This window comes from Anser cygnoides, chromosome 4, assembly GCF_040182565.1.
Source record: "Anser cygnoides isolate HZ-2024a breed goose chromosome 4, Taihu_goose_T2T_genome, whole genome shotgun sequence".
NCBI lineage: Eukaryota > Metazoa > Chordata > Aves > Anseriformes > Anatidae > Anser > Anser cygnoides.
In genome coordinates this window covers 64,796,859-64,816,036 of record NC_089876.1, presented here as the reverse complement: position 1 = coordinate 64,816,036, position 19,178 = coordinate 64,796,859, and the positions used below count along the sequence as shown (strand labels likewise).

The 19,178-nt window shown below is 42.2% G+C and overlaps 1 protein-coding gene across 1 annotated transcript in view; it reads right to left on the bottom strand.

Annotated features, from left to right (window-relative positions):
• Positions 1-8,090, bottom strand: part of SLC4A4 (solute carrier family 4 member 4) — a 230,004-nt gene extending 221,914 nt beyond the window's left edge. Inside the window, exon 1 of the mRNA XM_013193772.3 lies at positions 8,072-8,090. Coding sequence (XP_013049226.1) covers positions 8,072-8,082 — 11 coding nt within the window. The 5' untranslated portion in view covers positions 8,083-8,090. The remainder of the gene's footprint in view (positions 1-8,071) is intronic.
• Positions 8,091-19,178: the final 11,088 nt, after the last annotated feature.

Below are 19,178 nucleotides of genomic sequence, written 5' to 3'. Positions count from 1 at the left end.
ATATGCAGCACCTGGTGCAGCATCTTTTCCATGAACACCAGATCTACCCCCTTTCCTCTCCTAGTTAATAAATGAATGGTGACTTAATGGAGGAGACAGCAAGAGGAAAACAGTTTTCAGTCCTAACAGACTAACTTCTTTTACCTGTGTGTTCTTTAAAGCTTCTACCATCGTTGTGCACACCGACTTTAAGTACTGCTTGCAGGGTCTGAAATCAGATTGAAATCTCACACAACCTGGGACATGAAAAAGTTGGCCTACTTTTTCCTCTTTCAGCATCCTATCAGTAACATAAATATGATTTATCTGCAGTATAGGAAACAGAAGGAGAAAAATACAAGTTGCTCATTCATTCCTGTTGTGTCTCTTAAAGAAGTCCATACGGCTTTCCTCAGCCATATGGAATTGAATAGGTAACACTAAATATCTTAAGAGGACACATTTGCCTGCATACACAGTTATGTTACCTCCCTCTGTTACCAGCTGCAAGACAGTAATTATGCTGTGGACCTTCTATAAAAAGAGACAGTGGAAACAGCAGCAGCACAGAAAGGACTCGCCTCAGTTACAGAGCAGTGCCCAACTCATACAGGGTACCCCATATGGACACTGTACAGAGTACCAGTCACCAGCCTCCAGCATTTATCACCTTGCTTTACAGCATGGTACTGCAGAGGGTGTAATTGCAATGACCAAAAATGTGTCACAGTCACATAGTCCTGGCGATAACAACAGACAAGTGTCTATCAGTAACCTCAGGTTATGTTCAGCTATCCTTCTGCTAAGGAAAGACTATCTGCATTAGCACAAAAGAGTTTTATTGCACTTGTAAGTTGTGTCCCACCTTGTTTGAACCCACTGAGGACAGAAGTAACAAAAATCTGTATAACAAATTTATGGCTGTACAGACATTTCCATTAAAAACAAATAAGACAAAACAACCACCACCAACAGAATCTGAAATCAGATTTCTAAAATAAAGACCTTTCCCAGTTTACACATTATTAGTGCTTTCATATTTCCAACTGGAGAAGTAATGGTTTTGCAACAACAGCCTGTGTTAGCGCATCCAGATTTCCTGCTGTTTAGTTTTTACTTGCTTGAACAGCTCAAAGATTTCTAATCCATATTATCTATATTTTGAATGGAAATGTAGTGTTCTCAATGCATTTTCAAAGCTGCTGCAGATATTTTTAATATATAAATATCCTAGACATATGAAATACCCAGGCACAGATCCATGTTTAATTCATTTAAAGTTTTTCAACTTGCTCTCTCTTCAGTGTAAGACTATCAATGAAATGCTTGATTTCTTTTGTTTTCCTCAGGGTTGATTAGCACGCAAAGCAAAAACACACTGTTGACTGTTTACAAATAATTTGTTATATTTCTGTGCCCATTGCATAATACTTTATAATACACAATATCAGTGCAAAATAATACTTTAAAACACCAGAATTTCCAATTTCATTGCTTGAGAGGTAACCAACTGCTGTCTAAAGCAATATATCCATAGATGTACTGGACCTCAGATTCAGTCACCTACCATGGAAAAAATAACCTCTCTAAACTATGCTGAGAGCAAGAAGGAAAGTAACTAGAACTCTGGGGCTTAATCCCAACTTACCCTGCTCCCCCAGCACAGTGGGGAAAGGGACAGGAACGTGCAAATAGGGTCAGGGTGAAACTGCTTTTCTTGGTAACAGTAGAATCTTAGATCAGGAACTTCCCAACATCCAATTCCCCTTCTTCTTACTAAAATCTCATGCCATCAACACGCAGCAGAGGAAGGAAAAGTAATAACTGCTCTAATGTATTAACTCCCTTTTACGGAAGAAGCCTTTGAGTCTCAGACCATGTAAACAAATACCTGCCTTTTATAAAAGAGCAAGGACCAGAAACAGGTTCTCTGACACATTCTGGAAATAAACACATTGGTTCTGCCACCCTTATCAGATGTACCTGATCTGAGTCTCAGCAGGGTTCACTGTTCTAAGCAAACAACAGCACGACTCAGGATGGCAGAGCCATCATGACCTTTACTGTTATTACTCTTATCAAGGGCATCAAAGAAACACAGTTCCTTGGAAGCTCAGCCTCTGGCTTCACTTTTCTACCAAAATGAGGATCCAGCTCTTCCTTTTAATTGCTTATTGTTGTAGGGATCAGCCCTTGCAAGGTGTTTTGTATGACAACTTTTTACACAGAAATGAAGGCTGGAAGAAGACCAAAGATGAACCATCTGAAAACACTGCTGTTAGTACTACTAGCTAAGCCTGCACCCCCACAGTCTACAGTGGCAGAAGCCTAAGCCTTGGAAAAACTTGCTTTGGATGTGTCAGTGATCCTTCTTGCCACATAATGTAATAGCTATCCTGAACACATTCAGTCATTCAAACAAATAAGCATAAGGAAACAAGATGAATTTTCTTCTCCACTCTATACAGGTAAAAATTTCTAGCACAGAAATGCAGTTCTGGGGCTAAGGCTATGTGGGTTGCATCATCCCTCCCATTAAAAGACTTCACTCTGAAGTCCCAAAGCAACTCTTAGAAGAGACACAATTTCCAGGCAAGCAAGCAATTGCACATCTGCTCACAAGGTCTTTCAGATACCCATTTTTCTACATTTTGAGAATAAACACCAACTGCATTCCAAACCTTCAGCTGGTTTAAATAAGACCCAGCAGGAACGCTGCACTTTTTGGTAAACCACACTCCATTTGAAATCCCTCCAGGACGATCTGCCACTCTTGCAGAATGAAGAAAGAAGGCAAGGGCATTCCCAACACAGCTCCAGAACTTCCAAACACGTCAGAGGGAGGGAGAGACAGCTGTGCCCCACACACCCACCACCAGGCAGCCGTCTGGCCTCCCGGCTGCCCCCAGCAGGAGCAGGTTGCCCACAGGGCCTGGGCAGCTGCCCCAGGCGCCTCTGCCCTTCAGCACCACGGCCAGCGCTGGAGCCCGGCACCCAGGGGCGAAAGCGGGCAGAGGCCAGGTCCTTCCACGCGGCCCTTCGACGCAACCCAGTTGGAAGCGTCTGCTGGTAAGCCAGGCCTCCAACACCGAGAGAGTTAGCAACACCTCAGAGCCTCCTGTCTATTTCTGTAACAGCATATCTGAGTTGTTTTCAGCCATTTACCTAGATGGGTTTTCAGTTAGTTTCAGCTTAACGGTACTAAAGGATGCATCAGAGGTTGACTTGGCTGAAAGAAGCCTACAATATTTATTACAGATCCCAGGCCTCCTGTAAATGTGTACCGACAGGCATCTCCATTTAATGACAAACATTGTCAAGATCCAGACGGAAAAAGTTTATAACTACCCCAAGTTAATAAATCAAAGTTATTGCATTAACTTATAGGCTTCTTTTGGTTTTAATGAGATTTTAGATTATTGTGCAATGAGACCACTTTTCATACTGCCAAGTCTGGGAGATTATTTGCTAAAACCATAGTAAAGAAACTCACTAAATACCACTTCAGAAAGAGGTCATTCTTCAATGCAGTTGGCCATAAATTAACCAATGCAATTACCAGAAAGTTCTAACAGTGTGCTGAGAACACTCTGTGTGATGTTTACATCAGCTTAGGCTTGTGTTAAAATGCACGCCTCATTCTGAACAACTGTGCAGCTATGATGTCTTCATCACATAAGTACGTTCAAAGTCAGTTCTGAGCTAAATGAAAACCAGAAAGCAAAACTAGCCTTCAGCATTCCAAATCATTTTTGCAACTGTATTTTTTTATTATTTGTTTAAATGTTGCGCTGTAACCTCAGATTAGAAAATACCAACTGCTGAAATGCAACCTCCAGCACAGTGCTTCCATCCTACTGCTCATTTCCTGGAGAGCTCTCTAACTCTCTCTCTCAGTTATTAGCTATTCTTGCGGTCAAAGCTCAGCAAGCAAGCAGCAACTTTGGGTGGCAGAATTTTCCTGTATGCAGCTTACATTGCAGAGACGCCTTCATTAACCTCCCCAGCTATGCTCATAGGCACCCAGGCTTAACAGAGTTACATTCCTACCTACATCAGTTCTATTGATGTTTTGCCCAGGTGTTTACTGTCTTGGGATAGCCAGCACTTGCCAAAGCAGAGAAATGCCTGTTCTGGGTAGACACTGGGTCTGGGGACACCTGCCTGGTGACAATTCCTGTCCTGTGTGGCTGGCATCTCAGCCCTTTCCTACTCAGGATCAGCATGCCATTTGTCTGGGCATCAGCTCTTCCCAAGCCAGCTGTCAGGGGCTCTTCCCACCCACAAGGCAGATTGCTTTGCTGCTGGGATGACTGTCTAATGACAGGCACCCGTGTTTGGCAAGCTGTTGGAATCCCACAACCGAACTATAATAAGCACAGGGCATGACTCAACTTGAAATGCTGTCTACTTTTTAACTGGCATTGTGCCATAACCCATATGTGATCAAGAATTAAAAAAAAAAAAATTAAAAAGTGACCCACATCCTCTTTCAATTCCTTCCTTCACCAGCAGCGCCTCACCCACACAGCAACCCAAGTGGCTTTGGGAACCATATGGTGCGGCACAGATGCTCCCCGCTGCTGGGACAGCGGGATAGAAATGTGTGCCCAGTCACCAGTGAATCATGATGCACTCCGGCTGAGAAGGGAAAAGGAGTGGGGCAAGCAAAGCAGGTTTATTTTCTTAGGGTTATCTTCCATGCACCAAGTTCAAAATTAACTAAACGTGAGACAACTTGCAATTTGGTCAATAGATGCTACAGTGAGCTCACCGCTAATATTCAAGCCCACCCTGATGTGAAGTCAGCATTTCTGCCTCACTGAGCGCAATCTCTATCATCAACTGCCACTCTGAACACACCATATACATCAAACTTGCTCCTACAGCAACTTTAAGGCATTCTCTCATATTTAAATGCTGACTTCACCTACAAGGTCACAGAAGACAGTGAAAAGAAAGCAGTAGCTGTAGTTTCTCATTTGAGAAATCAAAACTAGTTGCTGCTTGTGCCAACAAGCATTCCTCTCAAAGAGGAGTAAAGCCATGTTCGGTCCAAACAACACCAAGCAGACAAAGTAGCTGGCAGCACACTGTGACAAGCACAAGGAGAGTAACACCTCACACCATCTAAGCATTTAGTTTCAGCTACATTCTCAGCCCTCTGACTATCACTAGCACCTAAAAACTTTCTTAAACCTTTGCACAGACACAAAACAGGGAAAGCTTTGAGTAATCAGAGTTAAGAAATTTTCATTAGAAATGTCATGGCTGTGAGCTGAAGAGGCAGAGTTAGCCCCTTCCCTGAATGCCGGGGGGGAAACAGCCACAAATGACATCCTCCATAGCTTTTGCTGAGAAAACAAAGCACTGGAAGCATGACTGCATTTGAAACACTATCTCAGGCAATGAGCTAGCCCTGAATTCATGAAGTAAACACTTAACCCTCTGTATTCTCAGCTTTCACACTTTCACTCTTTGGATTCAGGTCATTTGCAAATAGTTGGCCCAAAATGGTGGATTTTAAAAAATATATAAATAAATAAAAGAAAATTCAAAAGAACAGGTGGCAAGCCAGCCCTTAAAACAATTCATTCTGCTGCTTGATTTTTACAACCCAGAGGTCACAGAGTTCCGTATCCTAAAACTTTGCGGAAAGCAGTGACAAAACGTTCGTGTCTGTATGTATGCATATATATATATATATATACACACACACACTGTTTTTTTTTTTAAATTACAACAGCTATTAAAAATGAAGAAACTATTCCTTTTCTGAAGTGTCACATAGTTCATTAAAATTGCAGTTTGGAAGCAGTCCAGTTCCAATCTCTTCCTCTGAAGGAATTCCATGCCTTAAACAGTATGCCATAAACATTACTTCTTCTAACCTCCTAACGAGACAGATAACTATCAATAGCTCCATTTTAAGCAGATGGTAAAAGACAGATGCTAAAACATTAAGTGGCATGACTGAGCTCTAGAAAGTCCTGTGGTAAAGTCCAGTGACACACTTGATTGGCTGCCCTGCTTTTTTTTTTTTTTTAAACAGTGGAAGATTTCCAACAACTGTCTTCCCCTTCTTCACTGCTAGAAAGGGGACAAAAAAATAAAATCTCAGGTTGTGCACCTGAAAGCAGTGATATTCAATACCACCAAACATTTTTAGAACAAAAATGAATGGCCTGGGATAAATGGCCTTCCCAAAACAACTTCTGACTTCTTCCTTTTTAACTTCTCATTGGCCTTTTGATTTTCAGGTGAGCAACTTACTCAAAAAAATACATACAACTCAAAAGCATCTGTTTAGACTAAATCCTTACTTACCTACTGCCTTAGAGGCTTGGGGTTTTCATCCAAACTGGTGGTGTTGCTTCTTTGTTTGCCAATCCTTCCATAGTTTTATGAATCTGACTTCTCAGATGCTCCTGACTAACCAGGCAACTTTAACCTTCCCTTCTTGTTCAGGTGACATTAATTGCTTGTAAAATGCTGTCATCACTACCATGCTTGTCAGTGTTGAATCCCAGATCATCACCTTATAACAAGACAGGTTTTCTAGTGGAATACCTTAACGTTTTAGGTCATTTCTCTGAAGTACCACGGTTTTTATGCTGGCCAACCACAAGACAACAGCACCACCCAGTGGCCCTTTCTTCAGACAGCGTTTGGAAGAACTATGGAGTATGAGGTTAAAGATTTTTCAGAAATAAAGAGTTACATGAACTCCCTCTGTTTCAATTGCGCAGGTGATTTCTCAGACAAAGTGGAACTTGATTCTAAAAGGAGCAACCCCTAACAGGACAGATCCCTTACAGGACAGATAACCACAAACAGTGGCCATTTCTGAAATCTTGTGAGTCCCTTGTTTTCAGACAGCATCGGGTTTGCTTGCCAGAGATATCCCTTGTATATTTTCCTGTGGTTTACACATTCAAAACATTATTTAATACAGTCATTCTAGGGAAAAGCCCTTATATCTAAGAACGGAATGGTTCCTCAGTGAACATAATAAAACAAGAGACATTACCTTTAGTTATCTGAGCCAAAGGACAATGAGAAAAGAAGGGGGGGGCGAAAAAAGGGGGGGCTAAAAAAGGGGGGGGGAGGGGAAGGGGGAGGTGAAAAAAGGGAGGGGCAATAAAAGAGTGTCAAGCTGAGGCAGGGGAGATTTAGGCTGGACATCAGGAGGAGGTTCTTCACCAAGAGGGTGGTCACGAACTGGAACAGGCTCCCCAGTGAAGTAGTCACTGCACCAAGCCTGTCTGAATTTAAGAAGCATTTGGACTGTGCACTTAGTCACATGGTCTAAAATTTTGGGTAAACCTGTGCAGTGCCAGGAGTTGGACTTGATGATCCTTATGGGTCCCTTCCAACTCAGAATATTCTATGATTCTATGAGAGAAGAGAGAGTAGAGGAGAGAAAAAATACCATAAATGGCAGTTCTGTGAAAAGGAGGAATAAACACTGTACACTCTTGTTATGAAAAGAACTGGCATGATCTCATCTCAAAAGGGATTTAGGTGCTTAATTGACTCTGCAGTCAATTTAAAAACCCAGAATTCCTGAGTCTGTGAAGGTAAGTTCAGATTTAGTAATAAAATGCTCTTTTACCTACAAAAGACTATTCTGAAAGTCAACTGTAATTAAATGCTGACAGGTCTTTGAACTTAAACCTTTTGTAACAGTAGCACGGACACAGTGTCCCATTGTTAAGACCATGTTTTAAACCCTGAAGGGACCTGAGTTCCTTCTGTGACATTACTCAGGCACGGCACAACCCGAAATTCTAACCCTACTTTCTTTCAGAGTCACAGGGCTACAGAGATTCTGCCCTCAGGACTTTTTCCCCACCAGGCTGCAACCCAGGGCATACTTGCTCAGCCCACAGGCACTGCCCCAAACATACCGGAGGATGTCTGTTTACCTTAACACTAGAGAACCAGTCTGTTTTTCCTCTCTTCCCGTCACATAACTAAAAGATGGATGTGCCCAGCCAAAAAATTAAGTCATGTGTACAGCTGAAGCATACAATGGTTACAGATTGGTCAGAAACCGATGACCACAACCATGGCTGTGGACTTCCTTTACCTTTGATGCATTTCTGATCTTTCCTTGTACAACTGGAATAAGTCACCTTGCAGCTTTACAGCAGCATACACCGGAGGACTGCAAGAGTCTCAGACATGGCCAGCCATACCAGGAGCTGTACAGGTGCCTAGGACAAATAAAAGAGATTATTTATCTTGTGCTCAGAGGCCTCTGAAAGGGCCCAGGGCCAAACTGCAGCAAAACAGGACTGTCCGTTGCCAGGTGAAACAGTCAGCAGCCCGGCTGATCCAGGCTTCAGCTTAAAACTCTTCTCAATTAGCTGTGCAGGCCCTGGGGCTCTGCTGAAGGTGAATTCCCACCAGGACACCAGACCAGCTTAACACGGAGCAACAAGCAGCTTTTTTCTCTCTGTGGCCAAGGCAAGCCACTGTGGGACTTAATGAAGGCAGTCAGACTGTTACTGTATCACAAGCACTGGGTTTCTCCTACCTTTCCTTGCCTATACAGCAAACGTCTCCTCTTTCTTCAAAAGTAGGAAAGAAGCAAGGGAATCTCAAAGAAATAGATGAAATCGGGTGATTTGTGCTGCTATCACTTCCCAAGTAACTGGGGCTATTGTGGCAGTCATTAATGCATCAGATTAACCAGTCTGTTCCTAAGGCACACTCACTGGAAAAGGGGAAAAATAAACATTAGCACACAAGACCTAGGGCCCAGTAGCCAATTAGTAGAGAGGAGGAAAAAAAATGAAAGAAAGAAATAGGAAAAAAAACACTATATACACACTAGGAAACTGTAACCTGCAGCCAGAGGTAGGTAATCTGGGAGCAAGGACAATCATCAGAAGGATCAGTATGGGAATGATTTTCAGTAGTTAGTCTCCTTCCACCTCAAGTGCACTGACAGACCTTCCACACACAGTTCATCTCTCCAAGACCACAGGGAGCAAGAGCATCCATCCCATCACCCATCTCTAGTAGCTTCTTCATACAAACAGGATTTTTCTGTAGGGCTCATTTTGCTGGGTATGTCAGATGTTTGCTTAAGGAGCAAACACCAGCCAAAACCAGGAGTGATCTACTGGCTCAGAGTTAGTGCTGGGCTTCCACATCTCACTGCCTTAGTCAAACTCCCTCTTCCAAAGCTGAAATTCTCTACTCCTGCCTGCAACATCCGGTGAAGGCTGCCTGGTAAGCTCCAGCTACCTTGCATCCTTCCTTGTTTTGTTGTGTTTTTTTTTTGTTCAATGCCTGAAGCTTTACAGCATACATAGAGGGTAAAAAGGGGATGTGAGCATATAGCCATTATTCCAGTGTCCTTTCTGAACCAAAAAAAGTGCCGCATGCCATTGTAGCTCAGCACAGATGACAAATGGAAAGTGTATGGCATTACTACTATAGAGACAAACAGCAAACACTCCAACAATAAAAATAAAAAGAAAAAACACACCCAGAAGATTGATATCTTAAGTTAGGTCTGGCTGTGGTTTACAGGAACACGCAGATCCAGCCTCCTTAGCTTTGAGCAGCTCAGCTCCAAAGCTTGCCCATCTATTCACATGGCAAGTGAATGGAGAAATTCATAGCCCACGCAGCAGGGCCAGGTAGTTGCAAAGGGCCCAGGGCAGTGCTCTCACCCTCCACAGTCAGCACAGTGAACAATCACGTAATAATGCTGAGCACTCTTGAGGCTTTCAACTCAGGGGGCCTGGGATAAACAGCTCAGCTTGTTCTCCATTTCTCCTTTTCACTTGTGCATACCTCAAACTCAGTTTGGTAAACTCCAAATCTCTGAATCACCCTGGAATTACTTATGTCATCTCCTGCTGAAATGACCCGTAGGCCTGGGTATATAGCCATACTTCTGCTTATCTTGGGGTACCCTGGTGCGCAGATGTTGGTGGCCTTGTAGAAAATTCAGGGCTGCTTCATAGCCCAGCAGGAGAGGCGCAACGCAGAGAGCAGGCAGGTACAATGACACCCACGGGTTCTCAGTGATCTTGGACGGATACAAATAGGCCAGACTTTTATGAAGTAAATGTTCAGAGAATCTTCCTACATAAGAAAACCAAAAACCAAACCCCATGTAGTAAGAGATTACAGGAAAGGCAACCATGAGACAGGATAAACTGAAACCATAATTAGCTGCTAGGATTATTGAGTAGAAACTATGTTGTGTGGTTACAGAGCAATAATCCACATTTGGAGTCAATGAATGAGTACAAACTGGCTAGAGGCTGCAGGCACAGGTTTTTAAAAAATGCTTCAGTACCTAGCAGCAACTTACAAAGCCCCTGCAGAATGTGTCATCTGTAAGGGGCTTAACCGGCCCTGCTGGGCAGGAAGCATTTCTGAAAGCCCAGGCAACTTCACCTGATGTGCTCCCACAGAAGCTATGCTCCTTTGATTTAAGCATCACTGAGAAAACAGCCTGACAGCTTATGTAGAGAGGTGCTGAGTCAGGTGACATTCCTCAATGATGAAGTGACACAGGATTAAGCCCAATCACATCCTCCTCGGGAAGGAATAAAGGAAGATCCTGGACTGTGCTAGGTTAGGTGGAGTCAGACTGAAATGAAACGAAACATGTTAACACAGGCTGCATCTCTCTCTTGAGACTGATAAGGGGAGTGCTAGAGGGCTCCCAGAGGGGAAAGAATACAGTTGCCTTCTAAGAGTTGTGAAATCTGCCTGTTTCCAACCAGCTGCTGTAGTGATGGGAAAAGATGAGCAATTTTTCCTGGACTGGGAGGACAAAATAATCAACATTCCCAAATCATTATGGAAAAACAACAATAAGGCATATGAAAACATGAGCTCCCCAACAAACCTTAAGTGAGATGGAAAACTTGATGAAAAGAAGGAAGCTGTTTTCACTACGCCCCTAATTGGTACCCAGTCATCTAGTAGAGTTCTTCAGAGTTACCTGAGTCATTGATTACACCATTTCAGCTGTGGCAGGTAAAAGGAAGAAAAATCTTTTGCAAGGAAGGGCTCAGAAAGGTTCTCAGCAGAATCCCCACTTGAAACCATCAAATATTTAGACAAAACCACTTCAATTCCAGAAGGTCAAATTCCATGAAGATGTTGAGCAAAGAAGCAAAGTCAAGGAAAACCAAGAAAATGCTGAAGGGTTCAGAAGGCTGCAAAGGCTGGAGGCTGCCTTTGTAATGAAAAAGAAAGGGGACATTTGAGCTTCCTAGCAAACGCAACTATGTGCAAATGGGAAATTCGGTGCTACAAGCATGTAAGAAACTAGCTCACCTAAGCCAATCCTTACTAGGCCAAAATACTATTAGTGACTACTTCAATGGAGCCTCTTCTACAAAAATAAAAATTCACAGTTCAGCAAAGCTATTTTTAAGGTCTTAAAGCCTCTTAATGACCATCTACGGCCTCTGAACTTCATTCAGCCACTTGAAAGACATTTATCTAACTCATACAGCACTCAGCTTTAAACAAACAAATTGATGAGCACCAATAAACAATTTAATTAGTATATTTGCTGCAAATCACTGGAAATGAGGGTTGTGCAATGTTATGCCAGGGGCAATGAGCATACTGGTGTGGTAAGAAATGTGTAACAGTAGTTAAAGAAAGAGGAAATCAGAAATGAGGGGGGGGGTGTAGATTTTCATTAGCTTCTAAAGGAATTTCCCACTCTATGTGAATTATAAACAAAGCCATTAATTACAGGGAAGTCATAACACCCTTTTCCTTTTTCAGTAACATTTCACCATAACCAATTGCGTACAGATTAATAGCAAACTCAGCTCTAGAATGAGACATATCTGAGTATTATAGCAATGCACATTTCAGAAACAAAGGCGGTCTCCATGTTACTTATATTTGCAGTATATTTTTCATCTTAGTATCTCCAAAATGCTGTTTTTATATTCCTAAAGTAAAATTTTCCAGTAAGAGTCAGCCTAGATTTGCCCCTTGTGATGTCACTTCTGCTGAAGCAGAGGCTGCTTTGGAAAAATTAACCTTCTCACAAAACAGGAGCTCAGACACGTGCTCTCTTCTGAACGCCACACTGTGCATTAGTACCTCGTTCCTCCAACTCCCATCAATGACTTTTAAACTGAACACACTTATTTTCAAACTCAGCAGAATTAAAATACCAAGAAAAGGAAAAAAGCAAACTCACATGCAAAGTACAAGCACTTCAAATTGTACAAGTGTCAGAGCAAAACACCACTGTAACCACTTTCATTAAATATTTACAGAGAGCTTGTCTGCATATCTGAATCTCAAGCAAACAAACCCAAGTTTGGAGTCAGGTGTGCCTAGCTGGATTGGACATTGCTTTCCCCCTCGCCCCCAAAAAGAAAAATGAAACTGAGATAAGAGTCTCAAAACCACTGTGAACTTTGGGATTGAAAATGACTTTTCTCAATCCTTTCTGAGCACATTCTTCTAATTTGGAGATGCTATTTAAAAAAAATAAATGTAGCCCTTGCTACATGCCAGAGCCAGGGGGGTGGGAAATTCTCATTCTCTTACAACATGTTCTTTAACTAAGTCCTAGTTCAAATAAAGAGCTTTGCCCAGACCTTTACACTGAGGCCAAAGCTATGCTGTGAGCTAACTGTCAGTACAGCTATATCTTGCTGTACACCAGCAAAGGGCTTATGAGACAACTAGGGCCTTCTCTAGCAAAAGAGCATTTTTGCCAAAACTTCCTCCAGTCTCCCCAGGCAAAACCTGCACTGACAGTAATAACTTTTTGACCAAAGCTACTGTGCCAGCAGAAGACATAATGACAGATTTGTAAAGGCCTTCTTCATTCTTTAACCTATGCTGATGTGGCAGAACAAAAGCACCAGTAAAACCCCTTCAAAGCAGCTCTCAATCACTATCTATATCATGGGTGACTCTACTCCCACTACTGGAGCTTCTCACCCCTTTAAAACTCCCTCTTCCCTCTTGTGGCAGCATTGTCCTCTTACATCCAGTGTCTAGAAATGGAACTGATGTAGCAGAGCGTGACTGACTTTCTGGCCCCAGTAGGCTTGCAGCAAGTCTCCTTAGCTCCATCAACCATCACCTACAAGGAGCTAAACACAGCACACTTGCCTTTATAGGTGGCCCAGGACACAGAATTCTGAGGAGAGAGAGAAGCAAGGACATGGAAGCTTCTCAAGGGTTTACAGTCCCTTTAATCTTCTGCCTCCTGTTCTAGCTCCCTCAATTGCCTAGCACACAGGATCCAGAACAAGAGTTTTTGCTCTATCACTGGCAAGGCAGGAACTCAGCACTCACCTGCTCTCTGAAAGCCAAAGCTTTGGCAATAGCTCAAGGTAATACAGGTTAATGGCACAGAACACTAGCTGTACATTACATGAGTGGGAGTACCGTAATTAGCCACCTGTTCCCATTTCCTTCTACGAGGTACAGGATGCACACTTGAAATATTGCAATAGCTCTGCAAACATGCCTTTAGAGGGGCACTTTCCGCTTCTTTGAACACCTGTCTTTTCTGCAGAAAAGAAGGTCCATTTTATCCTTCTCTTCTTTAGCAAGAACAAGAAGAAATCACAACTGAACAGACCTTTCAGCATTCCAGTTCCAAACCCGGCAGTAAAATTCCATAAATCAATTTCCTTCTAACATCTACTCACCGACTTGGGCTAGACTATGCTGGATTCATTCACTCTGCATGTTACTTGGCACTTTCTGCTTTATTCAGGTCATTGCCCATTCCCACCCCTTGCTCTGTGGCTTCAGTGAGGGACACAGTATAGTCCAAAGCAATAGCCAAGTCCAAAACAGGTTTTGTTCCGTTCTCTGATATCCGAGGTCACACAGGAAATGAAAAATCCACTCTACACTGCCTCTATTTAGTCCTCTCTAAGAAGAGGGGTAACACTGCTATTTGTCGTGCCCAGCCATGATAGCAGGTGACAGTCTTAGTTAATGCCTTGATATAAGTTTCAAAAAAACCCTTTATAGGTTTTCAAAACCATTTTCAAGCTCTTTGTTACTGTAATGAGCTGTTGTGCTCCCTTTACAAGTACTGCAAATCTTTAAGTTAGTATACTGCAGGTTTCACTGGTAATATATATGGGTTACATATAGATGCTACACTTGGCTTACTTGAGCTGCACCATTGCTGCCTAGAACCCCTTTGGGGCATTGAAATAAGAAGTTCCTAAACTCTTCACTTGCTGCATATCCTGTTTAAGGGTCATAAAATATTACACATGCACAATAAAAATTACTAGTAATTCCATTACTTCCTGCTTAGTTCCCCTCCTCCCCCCAAAAAAGAGAAACTAGTCATAATTGTCTACAGTGGTAACTCCTGTCTGTAGGCTGCAGCCTCCTGAGACTAAGGCTACTCCTCTTTCTAAAGGACTTGGTAAAAGGTTACAGAGAAAACAAGCCTTCTCTAAGGATGCTTACATTTGTTTCATAAAAGCGTAATATATAATAACATCTAGCTACGTTTTACACAGTGTAAGCCACTGCTAAGAACTGCTAGTCCACAAACGTCACATCTGCCCAATGTCATGGGCTTCAAAAAATTAGAGCCCTCATTTTGGTCATTGAATGAGAAGAAAACATGATCCTGGGGATGCAATTCTCCTCTCATACCACCCGTGCAAAACAGAAGCAATTTGATGAAACCCTGTTCAACAAAAAGATTGTGCATGGCACACAGACTACAGCTAAAGCAGAAACTATGCTTGTTTTACTACTGACAGCATAGCCCCACTAGCCCCAGCTAGTGTGCAGAAGTCACGTGAGAATTATTTCCTAAGAAGCCAGATGCATTTTGCATGCTACAGAGATCTTAATGGCTTCCATTTAGCAATACTCTACTTCAAAGCTAGCCTACAAATATCTCAATTTTTCTCAACCCTGGATTACAGCAGTTATTTCCTGTAAGGACAGAAAGCCTTTCCACCTCTGTGTCTGTTTCTTGATTTGATTTTGGCAAAGCTCTTTTAAAATGAGGATGAGCATAAGCCAAAGATTTAGTCTGGGGCATCTTGTTCTTACTTCCATCATATACTGCCAAATGAGCGAAACTGAAAAGCACGTCAATAAGAAGGGAATCAGCTCTCCCTTTCCAACACGTGTCTGCCTCTCCAGCCTGTGAGATCAAACACGAGCACTTTTAGCAAGACTGTCCTTTTGCAATAATTTGTCTATGATATTAGCAAACCACTCATCTCTCAAGGCCTACAGATTTTTAAACAGGAATCTATACATAAAATACCTTGCCTAACAATCAGAGCTGTACCTAGAGAGTACATGGGTAGTACATGATTCTATGATTTACTGAACTCCACGGAAATAGTCCGGACTTAAAACAAGTTAGGACAAAATTGGACTCATCACAAAAAGCTGTAAATCCAGCGTGTTTCTTTGCTAACATATTTAACTTCAGCCTGAACCAGACTCATTTTCTGATTTATCTTTAGCAACATCCAGTACAGCAGATTAAAGGCTTTGTTTGCCTTGTCCTTACACCCACCACTCTCTCACCCCATTTGTCCTGTTAAATGGTTACCAGTCTTTATATTACCCGCCTTGTTTATGCTGCACCAAAACCCTTAACCCAGAAGTTATTTGTCCATTCATACACTCTTCATCCTCACCTTTCTTTGTGAGGGGGCAGAGATTATCAACCACACATCAGCAGTAAACATCTCCTGGTCACCACTTCTCTTGAGTACAGATGCAGAGCACCTGGTTGTTGTTATCTGAGCTACCAGGGCTGACCAACTACATTGCTTTTTGAGGCAGTTTCTTATCTCTCAGGGTTCTTAAATTTCTCTACTGCCTCCATCGATACAGACAAAAGTTTGCAGAAACTTTATCGGTATAACTTTTCCCATATCCTTTGACAACTCATGTGCAAATATTCAAGTTATTTCTACCTTTCGCGTTTCCCAGATGTGTACGTTTTGCAGCATCAGGCATTGTTTTCAGAGAAAACATCCCTGCTCCTGCTAACATCATATCCTACTCAGCTAAAAAGCTACATTCTACTATCTGTTTATGTCTTACTCTTCATTTCAGGCATAGCTACACATTCGTTATGTCAAGACTCATAACAAGATTTCTTTCTCTTAACATCTGTCTCAATTCTCTCTCTGCTTTAAAGATCAACTAAGAACTTCCCTCCAACTCCTTCCTTCTTCTCCGACCATTCATATCACAATTAAAGGTCAAAAATAAATAAAACTTAAGGCTATCAGCAGTACTGGTGCTACTAATGACTCGTTTTCAGAAAAGCGACCTAGCCAAGACCACATAACGTCAGCAACAGAGCCACTACAAGAAGCAAGGATTTTTGAATACTAACATTTTTTGTTATTTCAGATTAAAGTGAACTCTATAGACAGCACACAGTCCCCTTTAAAAAAAAAAAAACAGGAAAGCCGACTGCATTTTATACAGCGTTCTTTCACATTATTGAGTGTACGATATAGGAGATATACCAGCAGCTCACTGCATTCATGGGATTCAGATCTGGAAATGCATCAGAAAGGTGGGACACGAGGAAAAAGCCCTGCTTGGAACATTACATGCCAGCCTTTCTTATCTAGATATCTGTACACCAGGTGAGGCACAGGAGATCGAATTGAAGAAATAAAGCCTTCTATCACAAATAAAAGGGGGTAAAAAAAAAAATGATGCTTTTGCATAGAGTAACACATGATATACTCAAATTACTTGTCTTGGCTTTTTGATGAACACCATACTCCCCTTAAAAACAGACTGTAAAGACTTTTAGGAAAACACACATACCCCACCTCCCAAAAAACACACAGCACCCTGACATGAAGAAGCACAAGTGGAAATCAGTACTTACATTAAGAGACTGAGAATTCAGGTGCCTAAATGCAATTTCAAGACCTTAAGTATTTCCAAAAGAAAGACAAGCTCATTCAATGGACGTACTATGCCAACCTGCAAGAAATGTAGGAAAAGGTCTAATCCCCTACAGAAATAACTTCCAAGATCTACAGCAGCTACAGATATCCAAGACAAGGATCAATATGGTGACGGTCAGTAGTTCACCCTGGGTACACAGGCTCTCACTGCAGGAGTTCATGAGGTAAAGGGACAGAGAAGCACAGTATCGCATCCAGTGTATATGCTGCTGTAGGTATGTGGGATGCAAAGGACTCAGTCCACAGAAAAACAAGCAAACAACAACAACAAAAAACTCAAAGGCAGAGAGAGAACACTCCTGACAAAAAAAAAAAAGCAACAAAAAGAAAGGGTCTGCAGAGGGTCTGCAGCAGATATGGAGACCTTCAGTCCACGCTCCCAGAAAGCTGACAGAGAATTGCTACATTTTCAGCAACGCTTTCTGACCTACTGCCAACATGATTCCAGTTGGATTGTAAAGGCAATCCCAGAAGCAATGGTAAAGCAGCATTTAAAGACAAAAGTGCAACCAGATGCTGGAGATGTCCTCATCTGAGAGCAATGGGCAAGTGCAGGCCGTCAATAAAACATAAAACTAAGATGCATTATCACTTAGAGTCTATCATGGGTGAACAACCCTGGAAGAAAAGGAAACTTTCAGGCAAAGATTGAGTGATTCATCTCTGGCATGGACCAATTCTGTCTGCCTCACTGGATGCAAAGACTAATTGTGTCATCAAAAGATAACACGAGAAGCCATTACTGAAATAAGCTAAATAGCTACAAATACCATCAAGATTCTAGCACTATCATACAAGTCTAAATGACTGATACACCCATAAGACTTCGCAGATGCATTTAGAAATAAATTTTAGAGTGCACCATGCAATAGCATCTTCACAGCATCAATGGTCACTCCTGTCCCACAGTAAAATGCTGTAGAGGATGGAATGCCACAAGCAAAACAATCGTCCTCTAGACCACAAGGATCATGCTGTCCTCTCTGGGGAAAAAGCAAGTCTTGTGCATAAGCTGTGATTAAGTCCAAAGAGGACAGAGAGTACATCACAGCAGGTAAGAAGCGAAACTTGGAGATCGATATGTACTTCACACCTGAGTGTGTAAGCATAGTAGGGGCACTCATTAGCTATGAAAAGCCAATTGTAAGTGTATGCACAATAGCATGAGGCACACTGAAAACAGACTGTTCAAGAAAAGGAAAATTCCCTAACTTAAGGAATCTCAGTTAACTCTCCAATACATAAAATTGCTTAATTGCACAGAACAGAGCTATATTTCTTCGTCAAAACAGATAGCTAGCCTTCCTTTCAAAATACAAAGTATTTAAAGCATGCTGCAGCAAGAGCTGCAGCCAAGGCAGACCACAAAACTACGGCATCCTAAAATGCTATCATCAGGCCACAGCAACAGCACACCGCAATAGAAACCCCACTTGAAACAAGCTGGAAGTCGGTGGACTTATCTTCTCCCTAGACGATAAGACAGAGACAGGAAGAACTGTTGACAAGGAAAAACACACCTGAAATACCTACCTGACTACGCTGGACCACTGCAATAAGCCCTCATGAAGCAAGCACTGGAGCAGATCTGGAACAGATACCAAAAAGTAAAGTCCTGCTCTCTGTTACCACAGGTCTTCCAAGGCACAGCACAGACAGGACACAGGCAGCCAACCCCGACCAGCAGCCTGCTGCAACAACGCAGTCAACGACCTGAGGCTGCTGTACACAGCCGAGAGGGTCAGGGTAAAGGCCATGAGCTAGCTCCATGGACAGGACAAAGCCAAAGGTGCAGTGGAAACTTATCAGAGGGCAATTTTAAGAAACTAGTGGAGGCAAATCTGAAGATAATTATGGTTAAAAAAGAGCACACTGTCAGTACACATCTATGGACAGGGCTGAAGCCACAAAGAAGTACTAAGAGCCCCAGCAATCAACCAGACTAACAAGAGAATTGCTCAGAGAAAACAACTAGGATTCCTAAGACAGAAAACTAGAAAAGCAGCAGAACCCACATCTACAAGTAGCCTGCATGCTACTGAAATTTTGGCTTTAACGAGTCTGTTAAAGCTTGTGCAAGATAATGTCTTTGGTATTTATTAGAAGACAAGTCACAACAACTTGGAAGGAAATTGGAGAGAGAAGCATGAAGTGCAGAAAGGAAAAATGTGGACAAAGCAAAGCAACGTGTTCTGAACAAACTGCAGCAGCCACCTCCTTTTCCAAAGCCTG